Genomic DNA, 20,200 nt, shown 5'->3' on the forward strand with positions numbered 1-20,200 from the left:
TATAACTTTCAGACCTGAAAGAGGAATCCGATCCAATGTATACCAAGCCCGAAGACAAGCAAGTTGAATTGATTAAGGTTGGAAGTCAGCTTCGGTTCCTTCAGACTTCCTCAGCTAGTGTGGATGTTATTGGCAGGTGATCTACTTTGGCGTTTCCATTCAGTACACCCTGCAGTCAATAACCTCAAAGAATGGTGCTAGAGAGCGGTTAGATAGTAAGTTAAAAAGAAAAAGTTCATCATCCCCTTCTTGACTCAATAAAAATTATTTTGAAAACGTTTTGATAAGACTCATGAACACACTAATATCAGCAAACATCCCCCCCAGACTTAAATTACACTGTCCCCAGTGTATATCTAGTCGGAGTTATGGTGAGAAATAATCATAAATACATAATTTAACAAGTAAGAGCGATTTACCTGACCGGGTTAAGTGTCGATCGATGGAAAGGAGTTACCATCGTTCGCTTCAGGTGATGTATTGTCGATCGATATCGACGTGCTCTCATCGGTCGATTTTATAATCGTCCACTCTGATATTTTTTTCTTAAAACTAAATCCAAAATATCCTTTAACTAGAAATGGGTTGCCTCCCATTCAGCGCTTATTTTAAGTCTTGAGCTCGACTCGAGGTCTGATCTGTCTAATTATCAGGAAGAAGGCCTAAGTGTAAAGGCTTGCTAATTGGCGGTTTAGCCCAATAGTGTTTCACTCGTTTGCCATTCGATGTAAATTCTTCTCCTTATCGTTTATAAGTGTGATGGCTCCATAATGTTTGACATCGACAACAGTGAAAGGACCTGACCAATGAGATCGGAGTTTTCCGGGAAACAGCGTAAGCCGAGAGTTATATAACAGCACTTGATCATTTGGTTCGAAGTGCCTGGAAATGATCTTTTTATCATGATATGCTTTCGTTTTCTCTTTATAGATCTTTGAACTCTCATAGGCTAAGTTTCTTATTTCATCCAGCTCTTTAAGTTGAATTAGTCTCCTTTCGGCAGCTGGTTTGATGTCGAATTTTAATAATTTTATAGCCCATGCTGCCTTATGTTCTAGCTCAACCGGTAAGTGACAGGATTTTCCATAGAGTAGGTGAAATGGGGTCGTTCCTAGTGGGGTTTTGTATGCAGTTCGGTAGGCCCAAAGTGCATTGTCCAGTTTTCTAGACCAATCTTTCCTAGAAGTTCCTACGGTCTTTTCTAAGATTTCTTTGATCTGTCGATTTGAGACTTCTACTTGTCCACTTGTTTTCGGATGGCAGGGTGTAGCAACTCTGTGGTGAAGTCCGTTCTTCCGGAGCAATCCGTCAAAAACTTTGTTAATAAAATGGGAGCCACCGTCGCTTATGACTATTCTAGGAACTCCAAATCTTGGAAAAATAATGCTCTTGAAAAGCTTGATAACTACAGATGCGTCATTTGTTGGGGAGGCTACTGCTTCAACCCATTTTGATACATAATCACAGCGACTAGTATGTATTTGTTCCCGTACGAAGAAGGGAAAGGACCCATGAAATTTATTCCCCAACAATCAAAGACTTCTACCTCTAGATTAGATTTCTGTTCCATTTCATGTCTTTTACTGATTTTCCCCCTTCGTTGGCATCTGTCGCATTGTGCTATGAATGCATGAGCATCGCGAAACATGGTCGGCCACCAGAATCCTGCCTGAAGAATTTTAGATACCGTTTTAAAGGTTCGAAAATGTCCAGCGCAGTCAGATCCATGGGATTGGAATAAAATATCAGGGATTTCAGTTTCTGCGACGCAACGTCTATATATCCCGTCAGAGCAATGTTTGTAGAGATATGGTTCGCCCCAGTGATATCTCCTAACTTCTCTTAAAAACTTATTCCTTGTATAACCTCTTAACTCTTCGGGTTCCATGTTAGAAGCTAGATAGTTTACTATATCAGCGTACCAAGGTCTATTCTTTAAACCTTTTTCGACTGCGTGCACTTCCCGATGCAGACTTTCATCTACGTGGGAATCATGGTGAGGGTGCACCTCTTTGTACGCGACATTAACTCTTATATCGAAGGTCAAGGTTTTGGGATTTGTGTCTTTGTTTAGATTATCTGAAGTGTCGATCGACATACTATCGTCGTCATCGATCGACATGGTACTGTCGTAATCGATCGACATAGCATCGTTGTCGTCGACCGACAAGTCCTCGGAAGTGAGACATACATTCCCAATGAACGAATCCGTTCGGTAAACATTTTCAGTTGGTAAGAAGTCATCGATAGGGACGTTGTTTTCTATTCTTATCCGGGAAAGATGATCTGCAACTCCGTTTCCTACTCCTCTTTTATCTTTAATCTCAATGTCGAATTCTTGAAGTAGAAGGATCCATCGCATGAGACGTGGTTTCGCATCTTTCTTTTGTATCAAATATTTAATTGCAGTGGGGTCAGTATGGACGATGACTCGCGAACTGACCAGGTATTGGCAGAATTTTTCGAATGCATAAACCACGGCGAGCAGTTCTTTTTTTCTTGTTGCGTAATTCCTTTGCACCTCATCGAGTGTTCGATTGGCATAGTAAACTGCACGTAGCTTTTTGTCTTTTCTTTGGCCTCGAACTGCTCCTACAGCGAAATCGCTCGCATCGCACATGATTTCGAAAGGAAGATTCCAGTCAGGTGCTTGTACGATGGGGGCAGATATCAAAGCTTTCTTTATTTCCTCAAAAGACTTTACACATTCTGGTGAGAAGTTGAATTTAACTTCTTTAGAGAGCAGGGAGGTGAGAGGTCTAGCAATTTTTCTGAAATCATGTATGAACCTCCTGTAGAATCCGGCATGCCCGAGAAAACTTCTCACGTCTTTTACGTTTGTGGGTGCAGGGAAACCGGTCATTACTTCAATTTTTGCACGATCTACTTCTATACCAGTAGCGGACACTTTATGTCATAGGACGATTCCATCGTTAACCATGAAGTGGCATTTTTCCCAATTTAGAACGAGGTTCTTTTCTTCACATCTTGCCAAAACCTTACATAGGTTATCGAGACAGTTTTTGAAACTGGATCCATATACAGAGAAATCGTCCATGAAGACTTCCATGAAATCTTCTATCATATCAGTAAAGATTGACATCATGCATCGTTGGAAAGTGGTAGGGGCATTACAAAGACCGAATGGCATTCTGCGGTATGCGAATGTTCCGTAAGGGCATGTAAAGGTGGTCTTTTCTTGATCGTCAGGATGTATAGGGATTTGGAAAAATCCAGAGTATCCGTCAAGAAAACAGTAGTATTGGTGATTTGCCAATCTTTCCAACATTTGATCAATGAAGGGTAAGAGAAAGTGATCTTTTCTGGTGGCAGCGTTTAGCTTCCTATAATCGATACACATTCGATGTCTAGTGACAGTTCGCATGGGAATAAGTTCGTTTTATCGTTCTTAACCACTGTAATTCCACCTTTCTTAGGTACAACATGCATGGGGCTCACCCAGTTGCTATCCGAAATTGGGTAGATGATTCTAGCATCTAAAAGTTTGATAATTTCGTTCTTGACAACTTCTTTCAAGTTTGGGTTTAGCCTTCTTTGATGTTCCACTGACGATTTGGAATCGTCTTCTAAGTGAATTCGGTGCATGCACAAATATGGAGAGATACCAGGAATATCCTCTAGAGAGTATCCAAGGGCTTTCCAATATCTACGCAGGTTATTCAATAACAACGCAACTTCTCCATTGGTTAGGTTAGCATTTACGGTTACGGGGTAAGAATTATTGTAGAGAAATGCATAGTTGAGTCCGGCGGGCAATTGCTTTAACTCAATTTTTGGTGCTTTTTTTGGTATCCCAATTTTCTAGAGGGGATGGTTGTCGATCGACGGCGGCCTTTAAATATCGATCGACTTTGATTTCCGAATCGTCCTCCTCCATGTCATCGAGATTTGATGTTTCTACACTTGCGTCCATTAATCGTGCGTATTCATCAGCTCTGGTGTCGATGCTAAATGTTTCCTCTTTGGTAGATGTGAGCACTTTTTACAGGGGGTCAACTGAGCATAGGTCTATGAAGGATTCTTCAACCAACTCAAAGATATCATCCACATAAGAGGGTTTTTTATCGATTAAGGGTTGTTTTATCAGTTTTTCAATATCGAAGGTCATTGAAATGTTTCCAATGTTTAAACGTATCCGACCTTCCTTGACGTCGATGATTGCACCAGTGGAGAACTTGCGTTGTTAGGGGATCTTTTGGTTCATTCTGGTATTTCAGCACAATAAAATTCGTAGGTATGTGACAGTCGTTAATTCTTATCGGCACGTCATCTAGTACTCCCTCAGGTACTCTAACGGATCTATCAGCAAGAACCGAAGTTATTTGGTGAGTTTGAATTCGTCGTATCCCAAGGATATCGCGACAGAGTGGGGCATGAGATTCACGCTGGATCCTAGGTCACAAAGGGATCGAGGAAAATTCTTATCTCGTATGTTGCAATATAGAACAAAACTATCGGGATCAGGTCTCTTGATCGGGGTTTCGCTTTGGATTATTGCACTTACTTCCTCTGAAACCATCATGACGCTGTATTCAGCAGCCGGGAAGCTGTTGGATACCATGTCTTTTACATATTTCTTAATTGAAGATGATAATTTTATGGCATCACTTAGTGGCATTTTCAACGTGATTTTATCGAATGCTTTCTTGCAGATCGGTTTATCCAGTTCTCGCTTAGTTTGCGTCTTGTTGGGAGGAAAGGGTGGCAAAGTCCTACACACTCTCTCTACCGCCGGAGTGGCAGGAGTCGAGTGTCGATCGACATTGTTTTCATTCTGTCGATCGATATTTACCGTAGTCGGTCGATCGACATTATTCCCTTCATGTCGATTGATTTCGACATATTCTTCCGACTCCTCCTCTTCTTCATCGAGGTTAATCGTTTCCTTTTCAGCTTCAGGGGTTTTTTCTGCAGAAGTGATTTCTTCAGCGCTCGGGGAAAGGCGTTTTCTGCTTCTTAGTAACACAGCGCAAACTTGACATCTTGGGTTGGTGTCAGCTTTTCCAGGAAGGAATCCTTCATCCCTTCTGACAAACCCAGCGTTATGTGCAACTTGTCTATCCAATTTCTTGACACGGTAACTCAAAGCTTCAAACTTATCATGTGAATCAGAATATACGGAATCCAATCTTTCATCGAGAAACGCACTCATTTTCTGCTGGCGTTTTAGAACTTGACCAATCATAGATTCCAGTTTGCTACTATGAGTTTGTCCTGCCTCATAGGTCCTTGTGAAGCTCATGTTTCGCTGCTGATCGGCAAGTCTTTGTTTGCGAAAGCTAGTTTCATCGATGAGGTCTACATGCTCTTCTGAATCTCCGTCACGTAGCAAGGCCTGACTCTCTTTGGTAAACCGAACTTGCTCATCTCCAATCACAAAAGCATGAGCTAAATATGACGTTTCTTTCACCTCAGATATCTGATCTCAATTTGAATTCTCGGCCATATTCCTCCTCTCGAGATCAGTCTTCTTGGCACTAGTGCTAGAAGCCACATTTTCAATAAGCCTTATAGCTTCTTCAGGTGTCTTGGTTTTGAAGTTCCCTTGACTTGCAACGTCCAAAGTCGCTTGGTATGTCCGGTGGAGACCTCTGAAGAAAATATTAACTAGCTGGATTTGAGCAAAACCATGGTGTAGGAAGTCTCGCTGGTAGGCTTTGAATCTCAACAAAGAAGCATTAAAAGCTTCAGTAGTGCCTTGAGAAAAATTATAGATCTTATTCCTAAATTCCTCGGTTCGTGCATCATCAAAGAAGTTGTTGAAGAAAATGCTTTTGATATCACTCCAGCAAGTCAAAGATCCTGGCTGCAATTGTTTCAGTCAGTGCCTCGCATCTCCAGCAAGGGAGTGCGGGAAGAGTTTGCAAAATAGGTAGTCTTTAGAGACTCCATGCACCTTGATGTTAGACACAAAGTCCTCAAGTGATTCGATATGGTCTATGGGGTTTTTATTAGGAAGACCATGAAAGGGGTGCTGACTTACTAGAGAGAAATATTTGGGTTTCAGTTCAAAGTCTTTTCTTTGAATTGCTGGAGGACGGATCGCAGACCTGTTAGTGTAGAACCGATCAGGTCTGTTGTAATCTCCAAGCGTTTGGTGATGCTCCGGTCCAGCATCCAAAACAACAGCTACTCCAATTGGAATTGGAGCCCTATGTCTTTAATTAATTTGGTTTGATGCATGGCATACTCGACCTTTTTGATTTCCTAGAACTACTTTTTCATTATTGAAACATGTAAGAACATACTTACTTGCTTCCGGCAGGATGGTGCCGATCAATATTGGTAGCGGAGTGTCGATCGATTTTTTTTTTGACCCGTCGCTTGATTTTGTTGTCTGAGCGTCGATCAATTTCTGGCCAAAATTCATGTCTTCCATTTTAAGTACATGTGTCAGTAGGGAAAGAGGGAAAACTTTAGCAGATTCAGTAACAAAATCTAGACTATATTCTAAATTTAATCTAATGGTAATAAGAAAGAGTCCCCGGCAACGGCGCCAAATTTGATATCACTCAAATTACCCTAAGGAGTGAATTACTCTCTCAAATAAGAGGTTCGGATGTTGTACTTAGGGATCCAATCTACAGAGACTCTAGGATTACACAATAGATTATGGTCTCGAAATAAATCTAGATTAAATGGTTTATAAGTTTCAAAGCAGTAAATGGAGTGGTGAGCAATTTTATTGCTTGATTGATTTGTTTTGAGGTTGTTGACAGTTGGGAGAATAGCTAGATTCAGGTATATTCACAGGTATGATACGTAAATACTTAATTTGGGTTTTAGGGGTTTATTCATATTAATTGCTCTTGAATTCAAACTAGGATATAATCAATCTGATTATCTAATTTGGATCTCTGATTTCAACTATCGTATGTTAATCATGAGAAAGTGTCGATCAATACACCTTTCAAAATATCGATCGACAGGGCTATCGCTATGTCGATCGATACTTCTTCCAGAAAGCTTTACAGATGGGTTTGATTTATATTCTCTAACTCACTAGACCAACTTTCGTTTGTATCTAGTCAGTTAGATCGTACTAGTTAATTTCAGGTATTGACTCAAGCAATGGCTTGATCTCAACTAATCCTAAGATCTATGTTTTAGATCAGCCTTAAGCTTAGTAGTAAGAATAACTTGATGAAGAACTAACTAAATCTCCCTAACAACAATTCAAACAAGCAATACATGTATCAACCTTATGAGAAACCTAAATGTAACAGTGAGATTACTCAGACATATTCATAAAAGACATGGTTATGATGGTCTGAATAATATTGCAATTGATAAATAAACAAAATAGAGTAAAAAAACAAAGGGATTTCAAGATCTTCCCTCTCTCAAAGTGTACAGATCTCTCTCTCCAATCCTAAGCTCTCTCTCTCTAGAATAGTATGAATCATAGCCGTCAACAATGACTTAGAAAACAGTAAAATAGGGTTTCTGGTCATCTAGGGGTATATTGGTAATATGTGGTGACTTCTGGGCCTAAATTGGTCATAACATATGCTCGGCCCGCATTCTGGCATCCATATCGATTGATGTCAAGAGTTCTGCATCGATCGATATACGTATCTCTTCTCGACAGCTTCCTCTCGCGAGGGAGACTGACCACTCTTTTGTAAAACGGGCATAATATCTGCTACAGAATGCGGATTGACCTCAAACTGGTGGCGTTGGAAAGCTAACGCAAATCTTAATCTAACGGTGGGAAGGTCTCCATCCATAGCTAAAGATCTGATGCATCTGTGCAGTTCTGCACCTTAAAATGCTCCAAAATCACCATATTTCTCCACAACATACCTAAACCTGTAAGCATTCTAAATAGACTCTATATAGTAGTAAATATATATTAAAACACTTATAAACCATGGCTAAAAGTGGGTAAAATCCATAGTCTATCAACTCCCCCATACTTACTCTTTTGCTTGTCTTCAAGCAAAACAGACGGGCAGTCTTTCAGAAAGAGGTTTGAAAACAGCAGGGATTCACACAATTTAAACTTCCTACTTTTACCTCTGCAATGTTGCAACCAACGTCAGATCAGTGCCAACTTTAGAGGCACTTCATGTACTAGACCTCAGCTTAGCAACCAAACCTTCCAGCCCACAGCTTAGCTGATTCCCCGTGAGATACCCTCTACTAACTTCATTTATGCATATATATGTGTAGGCTAAATCTTGAGAGTATCGATCAAGGGATACATGGCCTCTTACTCTAGTAGGTATCTGAGTAAACAGGTAGTCTTGTTTTAGTTTCCTTTCTCCCTATATCTCTCTTCTCTGAATCTCATTAGTTTCAATTTCAATGAATGTTGATGCTATAGCCATCTTGTTCATCTCATTGACTTTTCTACTTTTGTAGCTCTCTTTTTCCTTTTTCTTTTTCTGGCAAAGTGTAGCGAATAATGGGGTTACGGGAGACACTCCTACCCCTCGTTTCCACAATGTGTTATCATTCCTTTCAGACTAAGAATAATGGGGTCACAGGAGACATTCCTACCCCTCTGCCTCTTCCAGGAAATCATTCCTGTAAACACTCTAAATAGACTCTATATAGTAGTAAATATATAATAAAACACTTATAAAACATGGCTAAAAGTGAGTAAAATCCATCGTTTATCACACCCCGTTTGTCCATTGGCCCCGACAAACACGCCAGCCATCTTAAACAAACGCAACCCGATCACTCTTTTGATCCTCGAACATCCAACACAAGGATATGTGGGAACCGAAATTCGCACTGTCGATTTCCCAGAGGTCCCGGAGATCTGTTAATACCACACGCTAAGCAATCAGAACACGAAATAAAAGACGAGAGAAATAAAAAATCGAAAAGAGAGCAAGATAGTTCTTATTCCGAATCTGCGTTTGAGCGTTACAACAAGGTATAAGCCTGGGCTCGAGAGCTGTCGGCGAGATTCCTAGTTCTAAAACCCTATGACTATAAAACCTAGTTGAGTCGCAGCTCGAATATCAAAAACGGAAAGTTGCCTAAAATTGCTCTAAGTGCTAAGTTTTCTCTGAAAAGTTCTCCCCCTCATGCCTCTCGCCTAGGACTCCTTATATACTCGCTCCAAGGTCGGTTTACGTTTTTACTCTTCTGCCCTTAAGCCGTCATAGCATAAAAATGGAGATATTCCATTTTTTCCGATCTTCGTAATTATCTTCAAAATTTTGTATTTATCCATGGAAACTTGACATTTATCTTCCCTTGCGAACCAAACGTAAACCGTTGATATCATTCAAATTACCCTAAAGAGTGTTACTCTCATCAAAAGAGGTCGAGTTATAGTACTTAGGGATCAAATCCACAAGGAGCTAGGGAACCGATTAGATCTAAACAATTTATAATAAACTAGGATAATATATTATAAAGCAGTAAAATAGCAATTAAATAAACAAAGGAGTAAACAAGTTGAACAAGTCAATTGTTCAGTTTGGCAAGGGTTGTTCAATGGAAGGATGGTTGCTAGATCTAGGGTTTCTATTCAGGTGTTGGAGATTATAATTCCTATAGGTACCTATTTGTTGCATGCATGATATGTTAGAGCTCAACCGCTTAACTCAGTGATCAGCTGTCGCATGTTTCACTGGTTAACTCGCTAGATCTCGTGTCTCAACGGCTTGTATCTTGATCACGAAAGAGTGTCGACCGATGGTCCTATTGGGACATCGACCGATACACCTTTACTTACGTCGACCGATAGTCAGTTGAGGACATCGATCGACGGGTTCTACCCAGGCCTATGCGTGAGATGGTTTTCCCTATTAGGATGCTAAATTGGCGGTTAGCCCTCTCTAGCAATCCTTATATGATAGATAGATGTCAGGATGGGATAAAAAGGATGCTTGTGTATGCAATCCTATGATCAATATTCTAGTTAATTACTCTAGAACAAGCAATAAGTATAGATCTATCATGAATATCATAACAAGACAGATCTATAGTTTGGGGCTAATCCCACAAATCTATCTGAACCCTGGATCTAACAGGTGGATCTACTCAAACATGAAAACAGAAATCATAGATGAATAGATAGAAAAACTGAAATGAAATAGATAAATAAAACCAAAGGAGTTCCAGGAGGACTCTGATAGGAGTTCCTCCCTTCTCTACTCTAATAGAAACAATGAAACAGAAAGCGTAAAGAAGTCTTCTGTCAACAATGGCTTAGAAAACAGTAAAATAGGGTTTCTGGTCGTCTAAGGGCATTTTGGTAATTTGTGGCTTCTGGGCTTCACGCAGTCATAAAATATACAAGGCCCACGATCTGGGATCTCCATCGATCAATGTGCAGAGTGCTGCATCGATCGACGTGGCTTCCTCTTCTCGGCAGCTTCCTCTCGCGAGGCAGACTGACCACTCTTTAGTAAAACAGGCATAACTTCTGCTACAAGATGTTGATTGACCTGAGACCGGTGGCATTTGAAAGCTAACTCAAAGCTCTATCTTGTGACAATATATGGGCTCAATCTATAGGTCGGAAGGTCTCCATCCATAGCTAAACATCTGACGCGGTTGTGCAACTCTCCACCTCCAAAGGTTCCAAAAGACTCCAAAATCACAATATTTCTCCTAAACGTCCCTGAACCTGTAAATACTCTAAATAGACTCCAAAACATAATAACTCCAATTATAATAACTCCAATTATAAACCCTCCTAAACCGTCGTTACTGTTTTTTTTTTTTTTAGAAAACAAATAATCAGTAATAAATGAAAGATGAACCATATTTAATAGAGAAATTACCTAGAATGACTCCAATTATACTAACAATTACTAGACTAATTCATATAAAATTGTAATTACTAGAATGACACAAGCAACAAGCAAATTTACTAAAAAAACCATCCTCTACTTCATTAACACAAAACTTCCATTAAAATTAATAAAAATATATGTTCTCTTAACACCTCAAAGAGAACGACTCATCTCCTCTCAAGAGTCGGCTTCTTCATTATCCATCTCCGACTCCAACAACATCTTCTCTGTGACTGTCACAGCCGACATCCATTTCATCACGTCTTCCTCAAGTCGCCGTCATCCCTTTGATTCACGAAAACCCTAGCTCCTATTTGGGTTCGATTTTAAATTGACAAAATTGAAACCGTAAGTGCTAATCTATGTAATTCCAAGTTTTTATTACATGCTTTTACCATATATTGTTTGATTGAATGCTTAATTTCGAAAACCCTAATTTCCAATTTCATCATTCCTTCGACTTTGAAATCGAGAGACTGATTATGTTCTTTTGTTAAGCTTGGTTATGACATTGGGTTTGATTAAGGTTTCGAAGCTGGCAGAGATAAGTGAACGTTCCCAGCTTCGTACTCTGCGGCTTCGTGACTATCTTGACGGCAACGACATTGCAACTGAAGTGCTGCATTGGAAATCATATTTTTCTCTCTTTTCAGGTTATGGGGGAGATCAAGAAACATAAGATGGTGGGATGTAACAATGTTGAAGAAACATAATTTTTATGGACAGTCATCTGCATTTAATAGTCACAGAGATGAAGAAACGTAGAACTAAATTCTCACATGTTGTTGCTGGAGATCGCAGCCGAGGGCATGTAGCTGTGCTATTTAATGATGATACATTCTTTGTATATGATCTTGTGAGTCCTAAGAGAATTCGCTACTATAAGTTGGGAACGTCTTGTGTTTTCAAAGCTATCGTACTAATATTCTGCAATTTGACGAGAAAAGAAGCAGAATACTGGTTTTCCATTAATTCTTGTGTTTTACTTTTGAAGATGTAAGATGAAGTACATTGAATGTCTGGCTGCTGTTGGATGTACTTTTATGTTATCTTCACCGTTGTAGGACGTGTAATTTGGATCATTTTATTCAGTAGTTTTATTAGTACGTTTAACTTGGATGGATTGTATTATTTGGTAGGTTTTTGTTACTTTCGTGGGGATGTCTTACTTGTATGGTTTTACTTTTTCTCGGATGAATGTATAAGGTTTGTATGTGGTTTCTTTCACTTGCATGATATCAGATGTATATAAAGGCTTGTTTTCACCTACTTCAAAAAACAAAAACTTATTGAAATGTAATGTACCACTAAAGACAAATGACCAACATGTAAATCTAATCTAATACCACCAAATTTAGCACCAAACTAAATGAAATCCAGTCTCAAACTAAATCGAATACTTATCACATTATGTATGGTATTTTCACAAAGTTTTCGTATCTAGTTTCCTCTTTAGCTACAAGTATAAAAGGGAGCAACTTGATAAGAAAGAAAAGAGGATGAAAAAGATGACGACTGATACCAAAAAATTACCTAATTATGATCTTAATTAACTTAAAATGAACCAGATTTGAAATTAATGTAAGCAAGGTCGAAATTGAACATTAAATTAAGTTTGGTTGACAAAAACCTAGATTTCCGTCAACATATCTGCCACAACATAAATTAAGAAGTCTGTCACCACATAAAATAAAAATTCTACCAACAATTTTAAATCGGATATATAAATCTGCCATAAGAAAATAAGTCAAACATAAGAATATAAGTCGATCACACAAATCTATTATTTATAACAAATCTGCTACCTCATTCGCCAGATATATCCTAAAAAATCTGTTCTCTATTCAAATCGGACATTTAACTCTACCGTTGAAATAAGTCTGACGTTTCTAAAAAAGTCTGACACCACTTTAACGATAAGATTTTTTTTTCTATACAGATTTTATAGACATATTTATTACTCCATAGATTTATTGTTTTGAAAATAAATCTGCCGACGATCAAATGGTAAGGGTACTTTAGTAATGTTTTTTTATGTTAAAACTATGGGTAAAGGCAATTTCGACCAGAAAAATATTCTAATAATTTTCAAAAAATATGAGTCATTCTAGTAATAACACAATTAATATGAGTCATTTTAGTAAACTTTCCTATTTAAAATTACCTAACAGTGGGTTGCCTCCCACTCAGCGCTTATTTTTAGTCATTAGCTTAACTTCTGGAGATCTGATTAAGTCCGCATAAGAATGAGAACTTGCTCCAAACCAAGTCTCAATGTCTACTCTTTGAAGCTTTATCATTCTTTTGTGAAAGCCTCCTCCATATACCCTTCTCCTTTGTCTATCATTTCAGCAATAAGGAGTGCTTTGAGCTTTGCAAAAGGCTGTGAGAAGTATATGCTGCGCACTCTGGGTTTTCTGACACCATCTGAGAAGTGGGGAATCAATGATAACTGAGGATCTCCCTTGATCCTTTTCCTTTTCCTCTTCTTCCAATTCTGCCTCTTCTTTCCCCCAGACTTGTCTGATCGCATGGTGGTGCCTCCATCAAAAAGATTCTGACATACTTCAAACTCTTTCTGCTCTGATTCGCGATGGGTGTCGATCGATGGTATCTGACCGGTATCGATCGATGATGAAATGACAGTGTCAATCGATTTTGTTATGTTGATGTCGCTCGATGGTACTTCTGCTGGGCAGTTATCTACTTCATTTCTAAATAGCAGCCCTCTTTGAGAAGCTTCTACGTACTTATTATCATCAAATACTCCACCATAGGAACTTAACTCCATACTTTTATCTGGTGGGATAGGAGATTCAGCTTCAAACACTTCATATTGAACAACAAACTTCACAGGATCATGTATCTTCTTCACTCTTTTGCAAATCCCAACAGCTTCTTCTTCGCATAGAGGTGGTCTTAGATTTTCGGGGACAGCAAGGTGTGAGGCTCGAGACGTGTGTTCTTTTCTTCCAACCAGTTCTGGTTCAATCATGTATCCTCATAGTTCATCCAAACATGGGTGTCGATCGATGCAATCGGGTGGGTATCGAGCGATACAGTCGGGTGTATGTTCATCGATGTTAGACGGTGACTGTCGATCGATATCGTAGGGTGGGTGTCGATCGATCTCATCAGGTTTATGTCGGTCGATGTCGTCAGCCTTTAAGGAATTTTCCAGACCTTTTCCCGAAGCGGGCTGATCATCAAGCTTCTTGATACCACTCAAATTACCCTAACGAGTGTTACTCTCATCAAAAGAGTTTCAGATGTAGTACTTAGGGATCGAATCCACAAGGAGCTAGGGAACAATTAAATCTAGTGTTTATTAATTCTAAAGGTTGTAAATGTTTAAATAAAATAGCAATAGTAACAAGCGAGTAAATAATAAATGTAACTTGGTTGGAAATGATATTAGATGCAGGGCCACTATTCAGGTGTTGGAGATTATAATACCTATAGATGCCTAACTGTTGCATGCATGATATATTAGAGCTCATTCGCTTAACTCAATGATCAGCTGTCGCATGTACCACTGGTTAACAGACTAGATCTCGTGTCTCACCGGTTAGTATGCAGACACGAGAGAGTGTCGATTGATAGTCTATTAAGACGTCGACCGATAAACCTTTGCCAACGTCGATCGATTGTCAGTTGAGGACATCGATGGACGGGTTCTTGCCAGGCCTATGCGCGAGTATGAAATGCCCTACTAAGATTCTAAATTGGCGGTTAGCCCTCTCTAGTAATCCTAATATGATAGATAGATGTCAGGATGGGATAACAAGGGTGCTTGAATATTCAATCCTATGATCAAGTTCTAGTTAGCAAGGCTAAAACAAGCAATGAATACAAATAATATCACAACAAGGCAGATCTATAGTTTGGGGCTAATCCCACAAACCTATCTGAACCCTGGATCTAACAGTTGAACTACTCAGACATAGCAAAGCAATTCATATCAATAGAGAAATAGAAACTCATAGAATAGATGAAAATAAATAGAAACAAGGAGTTCCAATCACAAGTGATCTTCTCTCCCAAATGAAACTTGTAACAAAACTAGGTCTAGAAAAAGCTCTCTTCTTCTGCCGTCAAAAAACTTAGGCAGTATATATTCTACTAGGTTAAAAACTCATCAGGGCATTTTGGTAATTTGGCTTGGCCTTGGTTTTTAAGTCTGCTGAATCCAAAATGTCGCGTCTGGTGTCTCGACATCGATCGATGGTACTTGTGTACATCGATCGATATTAATCTTCATCTGTCGAGGCATTTCCTGATATCGATCGTCAGCACTGATGCGCATCGATCGATTATTCTTCCTCTCGTCGACCTCTAAGTGGTCAGCTCGGGTGAAATGTTCTTTAAGCTCCAAAATGCTCCAAAGTCATAGCTTTACTCCGAAATGCACCTGAACCTGAAAACATACCTAGAAGAGTTGAAAACATAGATATATATATATATATATATATATATATATATAGTAAAATACGTATATACCATGGATAAAAATGGGTCAAATACAAGGTATATCACTTCTGCCGAAGCCATTCTTCCAGCTCCAGAAAATCTTTCATAGTGACTTTGTCGACATCTGAGGTAAGATCACAGCTTGATTCATCGATGCTCTCCTGTGGCGAGTTTGCAATGTCCTGAGGATAACTCGATCTTTCAGGGATTTCAAGTGGAATCGATCGATGACAAAAGTCTGTGTCGATCATTTCTGAGGTATTGGGGTCGATCGACGATGAGGTGGGGGTGACGATCGATGTTATGGTAAGGGTGTCGATCGATGATAAGCTCGTGTCACTAATATCAGCTACTTCTATTGTGCTCAGCTTTCCATACTCATGTTGCTCATCATCCTCCACCATATATTCCAGCATAGACCTTATCTCAATCTCTAGATTTGCTGCAGCATCATAGAGAAATTTGTTGAGGAAGGCGTATCTGATGTCATTCCAGGTAGTGAGAGATCCTAGTGGCAACTTCCTGAACCAATATGATGCTTCTCTAGCAAGAGAGTATGAGAATAATTTGCATAAATAGTAGTCTTCAGAGACTCCATTGCATTTGATGGTCGATGCCAGATCTACAAATGTCTCCATCTGGCTAGTGGGATCTTCATGAGGAAAACCATGGAAAGAATGCTGACCCACAAGAGAGATATATGCAGGGTGCAGCTCAGGAACAGTATTCTGAAGTGTTGAACGACGCAATGCAGACCTTTTAGCATAGGCATCCTCAGGACTGTTATAGTCTCTAATTGCCTTTGGTCGTCCAGTCCTAACATATACAGTGGTAGCATCAGGGATTGTAGAAGGTATCGATCGATGACAAATATCTGTATCGATCGTTTCTGAAGTGCGGATATCATTCTGAGTTACTACTGTCTATCGATGCTGAAGTCGGATCTTTTGTATCAGCTTCTTCTACTTTGCTTTGCTCTCCTGATACATGATATTCATCATCCTCAACTAAATCATGGTTGACCAGCTTTTCTCTGTTCAGTTCGTCCTTCGGCTTAATCTCATCTGCATGGTGAACCTGAATGTCTGGCTGCTTGACATGAGTTGTCGGTGTTCCAATATCTCCATTCTCCTCGCTGTAGGTGAAGTCAAGAATCTGACACATACTAATAATTATTCCTTTCTCCCGATCTTTAATCATCTTGTCAAGCCTTGTACTTCGAGTTGCTATAGCCTCGCTGAAAAATTTGCCTATGAAGGCTTCTTTGATGTCTTCCCAGCAGGTTAGAGATCTTGGTTGCAGCTTACTGAACCAGCTAAAAGCATCTCTAGATAAACAATAGGGGAAGATCTTGCAGATAATGTGATCTGCAGATATTTCATTGTGCTTGTTTGTTGAGGCTAATTCCTCAACTCTCTTGATAAGATCTTTGGGATCCTCATGAGGAAGACTGTTAAATGGATCCTCACTTCCCCAATCATACCATTGACTTGTCAGATTAAAGGTATTCGTCTCAGCCACAACAATTACATCAGGTATTACACTACCCTCTGCATTAATCAATTGTCCCGTGAGGCTTCAAGGGCGTCCTTCTTCGTCTCGCCAAATTCATTTCTTGTCGATCTTAAGTATGAGCGCTTCAACCTTCTCTGTCTCTCCGTAAGTGGTGTTCGTCATTTGAGGAACAGTGCCGCAATGAATAGTGTTTCGATGAACAGTGTCACGATGAATAGTATTCAGATGAACATTATCGCGATGAACAGTGTTCGGGTGAACAGTGTCGAGCGAGAGAATATGAACAGTGTCGATCGACGGAAGATGAATAGTGTCGATCGACACGGGATGAACAGTGTCGATCGACGGGATATGAATGGTGTCAACCGACATGGGATGAACAGCGTCGATCGACGGGACATGAATAGTATCGATCGACAGGATATGAATAGTATCGACTGACACGTTATGAAAAGTGTCGATCGACGGGAGATAAATAGTGTCGCGATGAATAGTATCGCGATGAACAGTGCTAGGATGAATAGTATTATGATGAACAGTACCTCGATGAATAGTACCTTGGTGAACAGTGTTGGTTGACGATTTGTTGGCTTTGTCGATCACCCCTGCTTGTCGTTTGTCGATCGACGTCGGATGAATGGTGTCGATCGATTGATGGTTTATGCTGTCGATCGATGCTGCTTGGAGGGTGTCGATCGATACTTCCCTCTTAGACTTACGGATCGTGCATAGACCAGCAGGCTCCTTTCTTGAAGGACCTAGAAATCCTCTCTTCATTGCCCTGATACTGATATGTATGTACCTGAAATAGAAGGAAAAGATTTTATGAGTTTTTTTTTTCAAACAATAATAAAACTTAAACTAAATCTAACTAAAAAGATCTAATGGCGATCAAAGCTCCCCGGCAACGGCGCCAAATTTGATATCACTCAAATTACCCTAAAGAGTGTTACTCTCATCAAAAGGGGTCGAGTTATAGTACTTAGGGATCGAATCCACAATGAGCTAGGAAACCGATTAGATCTAAACAATTTATAATAAATTAGGCTAATAGATTATAAAGTAGTAAAATAGCAATTAAATAAACCAAGCAGTAAACAAGTTGAACAAGTCAATTGTTCAGCTTGGCAAGGGTTGTTCGATGGAAGGATGGTTGCTAGATCTAGGGTTTCTATTCAGGTGTTGGAGATTATAATTCCTACAGGTACCTATTTGTTGCATGCATGATATGTTATAGCTCAACCGCTTAACTCAGTGATCAGCTGTCGCATATTTCACTGGTTAACTCGCTAGATCTCGTGTCTCAATGGTTAGTATCTTGATCACGAAAGAGAGTCGACCGATGGTCCTATTGGGACATCGACCGATACACCTTTACCTACGTCGATCGATAGTCAGTTGAGGACATCGATCGACGGGTTCTAGCCAGGCCTATGCGCGAGATGATTTGCCCTATTAGAATGATAAATTGGCGGTTAGCCCTCTCTAGCAATCCTAATATGATAGATAGATGTCCGGATGGGATAACAAGGATGCTTGTGTATGCAATCCTATGATCAATATTCTAGTTAATTACTCTAGAACAAACAATAAGTATAGATATATCATGAATATCACAACAAGGCAGATCTATAGTTTGGGGCTAATCCCACAAATCTATCTGAACCCTGGATCTAACAGGTGGATCTACTCAGACATGAAAACAGAAATCATAGATGAATAGATAGAAAAACTGAAATGAAATAGATAAATAAAACCAAAGGAGTTCCAGGAGGACTCTGATAGGAGTTCCTCCCTTCTCTCCTCTAAGAGAAACAATGAAACAAAAAGCGTAAAGAAGTTTTCTGTCAACAATGGCTTAGAAAACAGTAAAATAGAGTTTCTGGTCGTCTAAGGGCATTTTGGTTAAAAAATCGTAACATCGATCGATACCAGCTTTTCAACATCGATCGACCCCAACCTTCAAACATCAATCGACACAAACTCCTGTTGTCGATCGATAGCACTCGAAATCCCTGAAAAATCGAGTTGTCCTCAGGACATTGCAGACTCGACACTGAAGAGCATCGATGTATCAAGTTGTTATCCAGACCAAAAAGTAGAAAAAGAAATCACCATGGAAGATTTCTTGGAACTAGAAGAATTCTTGGAGTTTGAGGATGGACAACAGCTTGGAGATTTGGATTCTAGTGAAGAAGTAACTATGGAAGACTTCTTGGAGCTGGAGGAATGGCTAGGGGATTTAGACCAGAACCCGAAGCAGAAGTTTGATGATCAGCACACTTCGGGAAGAGGTCTGAAAATTTCACCAAAGGCTGACGACATCGATCAACATCAACCTGATGAGATCAATCGATACACTCCCTGCATAATCGATCAACACCCACCCTACGCCATCGATCGACAGTCGCCACACATCATGAAACATACACCCGACTGCATCGATCGACGCCCGCCCAATTGTATCGATCGATACTCATGGTTGGATGAACTATCTGGATACCCAATTGAACCAGGACCGATTGAGGAGATAATGCACATGTATAAGAAATCACACATTGATGTCCCCGAAATTGTGGGAACCGAAATTCGGACCCAAACTGTGGGAACCAAAATTTGGGTTCGAATAAACTGTGGGAACCGAAATTCGATTGCAGGTTCGCACTGTCGATTTTAATAAATAAAACGATGATGATTATCTTAAAACACCTATCAGGGAGTAAACGAAATTTCGATTACAGGTTCTCGACTGTTTATTCCCTTGCGGGCGGTGGGAACCAAAATTCGATTGCAGGTGCACACAAATTTTAGTGAACCTGCTGGGCCATGCAAACAACTATCACTGTCGATTGCAGGTTCTCGACTGGAGCCTAAGCAAGATCCAACTGTTTAGAGGCAACGAGGCCCCGTCTCTAGATTCCGAAGAAGCTAGGTTGCTGTCGTGTAAGGAAGAGTGGGCAGTTTCCGGAGAGGTCTTCGACTCGATTCTCGCTGGTCTGAAAACCGTGGGCACCCTTGTACCAGATTCGGATGGTTCAGAGGACAAGAGCCACGCAGTCGAGGATCGCGAAGCTGGCGCGGATGAGGCAGGCAGTGGTGGTGCGACTAAGGGAGGCGACGGCGAGACCGTTCCTACTTTGGGTGAGTTTTAGGATGAAGGTGATGCTCCGGGGAGCATCTAGGTTTATCAATCCCTTTAGGGATTTTTTCTTTTATTTTGATTGTGTTTCGGCCGTCATGAGGCCATGATGTATGTTTTTGGGACTGGCCGTTGGTGGCTTTGAATCCTGGCCCTTTTCAGGGCGTTTGTTGAACTTGCGGCTCAATCTACAAAATATTATGTTTTGATAAGAACTTCTGTTCATCGAAGTTAGAGGGACAGGGTGTGAGTTGTTGTCTCATTCCTGCCTCTCAGATGATCACCGTAT

At 40.1% G+C, this 20,200-nt stretch overlaps 1 protein-coding gene across 1 annotated transcript; it reads right to left on the reverse strand.

Moving 5' to 3' along the window:
- Nucleotides 1-4,339: 4,339 nt before the first annotated feature.
- On the reverse strand, nt 4,340-5,263 carry LOC106453502. Its single transcript, XM_013895748.1, has one exon. It carries the CDS (start codon nt 5,261-5,263, stop codon nt 4,340-4,342), a length of 924 nt encoding a protein of 307 aa, XP_013751202.1.
- Between the last annotated feature and the right edge of the window lie 14,937 nt (nt 5,264-20,200).

Source organism: Brassica napus, chromosome C5 (assembly GCF_020379485.1).
Source record: "Brassica napus cultivar Da-Ae chromosome C5, Da-Ae, whole genome shotgun sequence".
Classification (NCBI taxonomy): domain Eukaryota; kingdom Viridiplantae; phylum Streptophyta; class Magnoliopsida; order Brassicales; family Brassicaceae; genus Brassica; species Brassica napus.

Bases quoted from the DNA above. Each gene is read 5' to 3' on its own strand.
- LOC106453502 (XM_013895748.1), bottom strand. From the start codon at position 5,263: ATGAGCTTCACAAGGACCTATGAGGCAGGACAAACTCATAGTAGCAAA.